Raw genomic sequence first — 9,167 nt, 5'->3', positions numbered from 1 at the left:
TCTGCCACCAAGATACTACATCACAGTTAGAAATGAACTGAGGAGAATTTTGCTAAATTCCACTTTAGAGAAATTACAGGCTTTTATTATTATTTTTAAAGTTTATTTATTTAAGTGGGGCTTGAACTCACCAACCAAGACATCGAGTCTCAGGCTCTAGTGACTGAGCCAGCCAGGTGCCCCTAGAGAAATTGCAGGATTTTAAAGCTGTCAGTGCCCTAGGGATTTAATACAAACATCCCAGATCAGAAAACTAAAGTCCAAAAAGGTAAAGTTTGCTCACTACACGTAGTTTACTTCTGATCCCAGACCTAGACCCCAGATCTCCTAAATCAGACGCAGCTTTCTCTGCACCACGGTTTTTGCCTTACAACTGAAGGTCAGGCTGGATTATCTTTAGTTCTTCCAACTGCGCTTCCTCCGCGGTCAGTTTTATGGGGTAAATCTAATTAAGATCGAGTTGACTTCTGCCTTCTTGGTTATTTCTTATGTTTTTGCGGTTCTTAGTCTTTTATCATCAACATTGCTGAGCTTCTGTTTTATTTAAAAGACACACACTGAGTAACACCAGCAAGGAGGTTAACACCCACCCAAACTGGAGGCTCAGGACACAGCCATTCCCTGCCCTAGCTGGGAAAACGTGAAGTTTGGAGACGCGGTCTAATCCAGGGTCCCAGGGCCACGTGCGAGAGGAGAGGCCGCCTTCTGGTTGGCGCCCCGAGGGGCTCCGTCCCTCCAATCCGCTTAGGCCCCGCGGTGGAGGAGGGGGCGCGTCCAGGAGGAGGGGGCGTGGCCAACGACCTGTCCATCACCGAGTCCACGGGTGGCGGCACCTACCACACCGCTGTACCTTGGCGAGGCGGGGCCGGGGCGGGAAGGCCGCGGCCGGGGGAGGCGGGGCCGGGCCAGCGGAAGCCAATCCGCCGGGCGGCGCGAGGGGGCGGGGGTGGGGCAACCGCTTGCGACCCAAACACCCAAGTCCGGGTGCACTTTGGAGCCGTGCTGCTCCTCGGCCTTCCGGTGCGAGGGCCGGGGAACCTGCTCCCCTACTGGGCACCCCCACCTTCGTGGCCCAGAACCTCCCCCCCGCCCCTCCTTCGCAGTGGGGAGTGGGGCGACGGTTGCCGGGAAGCGCGCGCCGCCCCTCCCTCCCCTCATCCCCTCCTCTATCCTCCCCTCACACGCCACCCGTTTTTCCACTTTCTCCGTTAATAACAGCTGGGTGGCTGGGGGAGGAGGGAAGGTGGCCCCGGCGGAGTCTGGGCGGGTGCCTCCCACTCACCCACGAGCCGCCGTGTGAGCCGGAGGATGGCGGCGGTAGCTGCGGCCGCCCGGGAGGAGGCGGTACCGAGGCCCGGGGCGCAGAGAGCGGCGACGACGGCAGAGAGCGGCAGCGATCCGTCGCGGCGCACTAGAACCGAAACCAGCGGCAGCCGCACCACCACCTGAGCCGCCCCTCCCGCCGGAGCTAGCGAGTGGCGTCCGCCGCAGCCCGACATCCTTCCTCTCCTCTCCTCGTTTCCCGCGACCTCCCGCAGGCCGCCGGTCTCGCCCGCCGCCCCCAACACAAGAGCGCGCCGGGCGCCGAGCGCCCTTAGGGGCGCCGAGCGGCGGCCCTGGACGTGCGGGCTTCTCCTTGCGCCGGCCGCGGCGCCTCGGCCCTGCCCGCTCGCTCCTGCGCTCGCTCCCGCCCTCCCGGCGCTCGGGGCGCCGCGCGCGGGCCCGGCCCGGGGCAGGGCGGCCATGGGCGCCAAGCAGAGCGGCCCGGCCGCTGCTAACGGCCGCACCCGCGCCTACTCGGGCTCGGATCTACCTTCCAGCAGCAGCGGAGGGACCAATGGGACCGCGGGCGGTGGCGGCGGCACCGGGGCGCGGGCCGCGGCCGCGGGGAGGTTTCCGGCTCAGGTGCCCGGCGCGCACCAGCCCAGCGCCTCCGGCGGCGCCGCGGCGGCCTCGGCGGCCCCGCGCAGTCGCTCCCTCGGCGGGGCCGTAGGGAGCGTGGCGTCGGCGGCCCGCGCGGCGCAGTCCTCCTTCAGCATCCCCAACAGCAGCAGCGGCCCGTACGGCTCGCAGGACTCGGTGCACAGCAGCCCCGAGGACGGCGGCGGCAGCAGAGACCGGCCGGCGGGCGGGGGCTCCGGCGGGCCGCGCCTGGTGATCGGCTCCTTACCAGCTCACCTCTCGCCGCACATGTTTGGAGGTACGGCTCCCTCCCCTCCCCTCCCCGGCTCTCCGGTTCTCTGCCTCTCGCGAGCCGCACGTGCGCCACGGCCGCGCTGGGGTTTATCCTTCTCCTTTTCTCCTTCAGCCTGAGCGCCGCGGCTTTGCCGCGCGGCCCGGCCGGCTCGCCCCTCTGGGGAGGAAAGCCGCCACTTAACCCCGGCCGCGCCGCTCCCGCTACTCCCTGGGTTTTGGTTTTTAGACACCGGGGGTACCCCCCGCCTCACAGTGGGGGCCCAGTAGAGGAAACCCTTGTTTTCCCCTTGGGGTGAATGGAGCGAAGATTGTTTCTGAAACAAACCGATGCAACAGCCCTCGTGCTTGTGGCTTTTGGTGTCAGGAAGTCAGGAGACCGGTGGCCAAACGTAGTTCTAACTGGGGACTCAAGTGGTGAGCGTTTTTTAAAGGCCAAGAGTCCGAGGGTCTCAAAGGAACATATGAGTATTTGAAAAAGGAGGGAGTTATTTCGGTTGGGCTGTTAATATAAAACTGTAATCCTTAAGTCTATGTAAACAGCCCCACCTACTGCATACAGTTTAATTGGTTGAATGTGTGATGGAAAATGTATTTTTGACCCCGGTGAACTGCTACTTTAGAAAAATGATTAATGTGAGCCCCTCTTAATTTGGACAGGGCATTTTAAAAATTGAAAGCAGTTTCTTATGGGAACTCTGCCTAAAAGATGCAGTAAAAGCGTAGGGGCTTTTGAAAACCAGTGTTGACTACGAGTTCAGGAAAAGTCACTTGTGATAAGTGGAAATTTTTAATAGCAATATGATGTGCTTTTATGTAGAAACAGGAAGGGTGCACTTGATCTGAGGAAACGGAATTTGGCCTCTTCAGTTATGTTCAGTAGTGATTTACTTTACCTCAAAACGGTTAATATCCTAAACGAATCAAGACACCTCTTCCTTGGCAGTTCATGAGAAGAAATTGGAAGTTTAATCTGGTTAGAGAGGCCGACTTATAGAAGATAAACATTCCCATGTCACTGCATTGTGATATTACATAAATGCACAAGTGAGCACAGCTGAAACTGAGGAAACCATTCCCTCCATTTTTGTGGCCTTTTTTTTCATGTTTATATATGCGAGAAATTTGAGTTGGTGAAGTGGAATGTTCAGTAATGTAATTGATCTGTTCTAATATTCTGTACTATCAATATTCATGTTAGCATATTGAGAATGGGAATGTCATGTTTAGTTTTTTTCATGTTTTTAATGCTGCTTTGCACATTCAGTATAGAACAACTCTTAACTACTTTAGTTACAATTTTGCTACGGAAATAGCAATATTGGTATTTACTAAAATTGGGCCACTAAAAAAAAACTTTCATTTTTGAGAAAAAGAAATAGTGCTTTCCTTACTGTGATTTGATCATAATTAACACAGTGGAAGGTTAGTTTGATCTTAATTAACACAGCTGTAGCCACTACACTGAGGAATAACAAAAGACAGTTTCTTTTTTTTTTTTTTTTTTTGAGATTATTTTATTTATTTGACAGAGAAAGAGACAGTGAGAGAGGGAACACAAACAGGGAGAGTGGGAGAGGGAGAAGCAGGCTTCCCGCAGACCAGGGAGCCAGACACGGGGCTCGATCCCAGGACGCTGGGATCATGACCTGAGCTGAAGGCAGACGCTTAACGACTGAGCCACCCAGGCGCCCCCATGAAAGACACTTTCTTGAGAATGGGAGATTAGTGCAAGAATAAAGGATAAGCTGGTTTTTAAAAATATCTTTTTAAAGTGAGAATTTGCATTTAGCAGTTGTCAAAAGATGTATTTAAAAGTTCGCTAAAGGAGTAAGAAGAAGCTTGTCAAATTAATATCTTATTTCAAATATACTAATTACTTAAAGGGCTAATAATTTCCTTTAACAAAGAGTTAGTATATCTGTATGGGTTTATTTTCTGAAAATAAATACCTTCCATTCAGAGCAGGGGGCAAATAGTTGACACTTAGGTTTTTAATTCATAGTAAATTAGCAAATGACAAAGACCTGGTTCATAAAAGTAGAAGCAAAGCAAATTTATCTTTTTTTTTACTTAAGTTCCTAGTTCTGTGCGCTTAGTTCTTTTTGTACTTTCAGGGTTAGGATGATTGGGGCCTAATAGCACAGTGATACTGTGGAACTTGGGGCAGCCTTTCTTAACCAGGTCTCTGCAGAGAATAGAGCCCTAATGTCCTAAGGCAGCTATTGTAGGCCAACTGATTAACTTTTTTCTCCTATGCTCTTAGAATGATTCTAGTTATGTATCATTTTTCTGAAATTTGAGAAAACAGTCAAATAGTCTGTGTTTGGTAGTTCAGATAAAAAACTGGAGAGAGCGGGAAAGGGGATCAGAGAAATTACTTGTTCCCATTATATGATAGGAACAAATCAATACGCCAGTACCTTAAATCCTAGTTGACACAGGGAGATGGAGTACACTTAACGTAAAAACACATCTTTCTACTGGCATTTGCTTTACTGAGATTTTTACTTCTGTTTCAGTGGGTAGGTTTATCAGGGGAACTTAATAGAAGCATATTTCTCCTCATCCTGAGATTTAGGAAGCCAGACAATGAATCTTAATTTATATTTATTTTCAGATGATGAATCTTACTGTAAAAAATTACACTTGATTATACTTTGCATTGATTTAATTTCTTAGTATGTATTATAGTATTAATGTCTTCAGTTACAAATTGTATAAATGTTTGGGCATATAAAGTAATTCCCTCTGAAAATTGAGAAAAGGAATTATTTTTGAATTAGTGGGAAGTTTTGCTGTAATTTTGTAAAACTAATTGATATTTGTTACTATTTTGTAATAAGAAAATATGGTACTAATAAGATGCAAAATTGTCATTCTCTTTTGGGCTGTCATGTAATTTATAAAAAACCTAAACAATATACCACTTCTTTCTTTTTTTAAATAGTAGTCTAGCAAATTGAATTGTTAGTAGTTTCATCATAATGAATTACCAAATTGAATGAGGTTTTCTGTGTCAGTTTTATGTTTTGAGTATGTATTTTAGCTGAATACATTCTTACTCAGTTCTCTCTGGAGAGAACCAGAAGAGAGGTGCTTAATCCAGAATATTTTAGTTTACAGAAATTTCCTAGAACTGAATGGTTTTTCTTCTTTTTTTACTTCTTTTGGACTGCTGAGTCTAATACTATTAAAGTGAACAGAAGCCTTCTCTTGTCTATCACCTTTGTTTTAAAACAGGCCTTTAGTGATATATATAGGCTGATATTTAAAAGCCTTGGTGGTATTTTAGGATTTTTTTTGGCTTTATTTTATGTGTACATTTTTTCCACTACCAAGTTGCTAATGTTCATAAAATCAGTTATTATGGGTGGTAGAATAGTCTTTAATGATCCAGCAAGGATAGGGAAGGTATTTGAAAAAGGACTATAAAATATACCAGTGAATGGAGATTATTTCTGGAAATATAGTGTGGGCTTCCCTTATAACCTATCCATGAGTCTAGAAGTGAAAATGTAAAATGAGTTAATCTAGACAGTTAACTGGTGGTACTCAGTTGCTTTCGTTCTTCTCCTAATTGGCTTGAGTTTGTTTGGGTCTGTTGTGTCCTTGAGGGTTTCAGTAGTCTGACTCCAATTCAGGCGCCTTGTGTTACTTAGGAAACACAATTCCTTATGTTGAAGGAGTGTGGGTTATCTCTTAAAATGGAATATGTTGAATGAAATCTGTATTTCTAGACAGATTTATTTCTCCTAATTTTCAAGAAAGATGCAGGTTTTTAAGGTAGTGAATTATCTCCATTAATTGTTACTGAATCATTCTCAGTCATCCCTTCTTACCAGTATCTAGTGCCAAAATATTTGAATTTGGGTTATTGTGATTAATCTACTTCCTGTTTCTGAATTTTCTTTTATTCATTTGAAAACCTTTATGCAGTGTGGCAGAAGAGAAATACCTGCTTCTTCCTAAGAAAAATTACACTTCTAGCTACCACCCTTGTCACTGCCCAAAAGAACAACTCTGGCGGTTAATGTTTCTCACTTGTAATCCCACATATCTTTAAACACTATAGGAGATACCTGGTGTTGTATGCTTTGTTATGCTAAAGTGTGGGCTCTGTCCTGGAAGTTTCTGCTTTGGGAATATTTTGAAAATTCTCTTTTCCCCCCTTCTTCCACCTCCAGCTTTATTTTACAGTTTTTTTCCCCTGAAAGTTCTCTTGTCTGCAGGGTAGAAGGTGGGCTGGAGGAAGGAGTGGTTTGTGTTGCACTGGGCATCATCTGATATGAAAGGTGCCTGACCTGAGTACTTCTGATGCTTTGCTAGTTGAAAAGCCAGTCCTTGTACTAAGGATAGTGCCTCCAGCAAGTCCCCAGCCCCCTCCAATTTGATTGCTTAGCCTGGTAACCAGTAAGTGGGTTCTTATTTGTTTTTTGGTTACCAGTACTGTTAATTAGGTACGAGCTTTTAAAATATTGATTATTCTGGGTTTATAAGGAGAATTCCCTTAACATTATACTTACTGCATATGCTGGGTATATGTATGATTGAGTATATTAGCAAATGGGTTAAAAAAAGAAGTATAGGAACAGTTTTATGTAGCAAAGTACTTCTTAAATGTTTTAATTGTGCATGTATTTGACTGGTATTAACTAATGAGTTAAGTTTGTTCTACCCTTGTTTAAGTGTTTAGAAATTGGGGAAGACATGTCTTTTGTGTAAACAGTAAAGGGTTCAGAAATACCGTAGGTTCTGATTTTATAAGTTTTCTATTCTCCTTATTAACAAATTACTATACATTTTGCTGTCCAAAACAAAACATATCTATTATCTCAGTTTTTATGGGTAAGGAGTCTGGGTTCATTTTAGCTTGGGTCCTCTGCGAGACTGCAATAAAAGTATGCCAGGACTGGGTTGTTATTTAGAGACTCAATTGGGGAAGGGTCTGTTTTCAAGCCGCCTCAAGTTGTTGGCAGAATTCATTTCCTCATAGTTGCTAAGCACATGACATCTTGCTGCTTCAGAGCCAGCAAAGGAGACAGTCTAGCGAGGTGAGCTGGTGCTACATACACTCTTACATAAATATGTACATGTAATCACATACAGCTCATTGCTTTGCTGTTGGCACTGGTTGGAAGCAAGTCACAGGTCTGTTAGACTCAAGGGGAGGGAATGACAGGTGTAAATTTCAGAAGGCAGGGATCATGTGTGGCCATCCTAAAGTTTACCACATTGATTATAGACTTAGGTTGACCAGTTAAACATGCAACAACTGTTCTAACTTTATTTTTAAACTCATTTTTCATTTACTTTAGAAAAGTTGTAATAATGTATGTGGTAAATGTTGCTTTAGTAAACATGAATTTTTTTTTTTTAAGGGACTGGCATTGTAGTTTTCAGGGGTACAAACAAGGCTTCTCCTGTGCTTGCTCAGGTCTCAGTTGAATTTAAGGTTATTATACATTGTAACAAGTGCTATAATAGGACTCTTAACAAAATGCTTTGTAAGGTATCCTTGTTTCAAGTAAGGAATACTTCATAGAGGCAGGTAACATTTGAACTGTAAGGATTTAGCAGTCTTTTGCGGGGAGGACACTGCAGACTAAGGAAGAATCCACAAAAGCCTTGGATTTTGATAGGGCATATTGAAAAGTTAAATGTTTCTGGATTGTAGGGTGTAAGGACGACTGATGAGAACATGAAACTAGAAAAGTCGATTTGGACCATTTGTTGAGGATTTTATAGTGATGTACCTTTGTTTTACTTAACCAAGTTTTAAAGTAGGCACCCCTATGGTCATAGTTGATATGGATGGCAGCCTTCCTGAGGAGTGCAGTGCTCGGCCTGTGACACTGTTAGAGTACTGCTACTCATGATTAAATTGCTTGTTAGGGGAGAGATAGCAGGAAGATAAGCTAGGATTCTTTTAGACTATAATTGGTGGAAGGTGCATAAATTGAACTTATAGCTTTGGTGGAGGAGAGGAAAAGTTGGACTTGAGTGAGATTTCTAAGGTAAAACTGATAGGATTGAGAACCTGGGTGCACAGTGATGTCATTAACCAATATTAAAAAATAAAAAAGGCAAGAAAAAATTTTAGGAAATGAGTTCCTTCAAGCCTGTTAAATTTTGAGTGGCTATGGGGTTTCCATCTAGAAGCATCCTTTAAGCAGTTGGAAATATACATCAGTAATTTAGGACATTATCAAAAACTGAGAAATAGTCAATTAGCAGATTTTAAGTGAAGCGAAAAAATAGATAGGATTAATAAGGGATGAATATAAATTGAGGAGCAGGCATGGAATCCTGGGGAGCAAGAATTTTAAGAGACAAGCAGAGTCGGAGAACAGTGATTAGAATTGAACCCAAGGAAAAGAAGTTGATGGAAATGGTTTTTTTTTTTTTAAATCATAAAAATAATACATGTTCATTAGAGAAAACTAAAATGCAGAAAATACTGAAAAACACACACACACAAATAACAAATCACTTGTAATCTTTTTTTTTTTTTTTTAAAGATTGTATTTATTCATTTGAGACACAGAGATACAGAGAGAGAGCATGAGCAGGGAGAGAGGCAGAGGGAGAAGGAGAAGCAGGTTCCCTGCTGAGCCGGCAGCCCGATGTGGGGCTCGATCCCAGGACCCTGGAATCATTACCTGAGCCGAAGGCAGATGCTTAACCATCTGAGCCACCCAGGCGCCCCAAATCACTTGTAATCTTACTGCCAGAAATAAAATTTGGAACATTCATCCTATATATTCTTTTCATTTTAAACTTTTGTGGTGTTCTAATGTAAAATTTTAAAGCTACAGATTTCCCTCTGAGAATTGCTTTAGCTGAATCCCACAAATTTTGAAGTGGTTTTGTTAACATGCAGTTAAAAATACTATCTAATTTCTCTTGTGAGCTCTTCTTTATCCATGGGTTAGATATTTTGATGACATGCTCTTTCCACTTCATTAGGTTCT

General features: G+C 44.3%; 1 protein-coding gene across 1 annotated transcript in view; it reads left to right on the top strand.

Annotated features, from left to right (window-relative positions):
- Window positions 1–967: 967 nt before the first annotated feature.
- The window catches only part of ZNRF2 (zinc and ring finger 2), a 103,123-nt gene continuing 94,923 nt past the window's right edge, over window positions 968–9,167 (top strand). The window contains exon 1 of the mRNA XM_081800330.1: window positions 968–2,200. Within this exon, the coding sequence (XP_081656456.1) occupies window positions 1,744–2,200 (457 nt within the window). The 5' untranslated portion in view covers window positions 968–1,743. The remainder of the gene's footprint in view (window positions 2,201–9,167) is intronic.

Source organism: Leptonychotes weddellii, chromosome 12 (assembly GCF_054177405.1).
Source record: "Leptonychotes weddellii isolate Sample4059 chromosome 12, ASM5417740v2, whole genome shotgun sequence".
In the NCBI taxonomy this organism is placed as follows: domain Eukaryota; kingdom Metazoa; phylum Chordata; class Mammalia; order Carnivora; family Phocidae; genus Leptonychotes; species Leptonychotes weddellii.
This window is presented reverse-complemented; position numbering and strand designations above follow the sequence as displayed.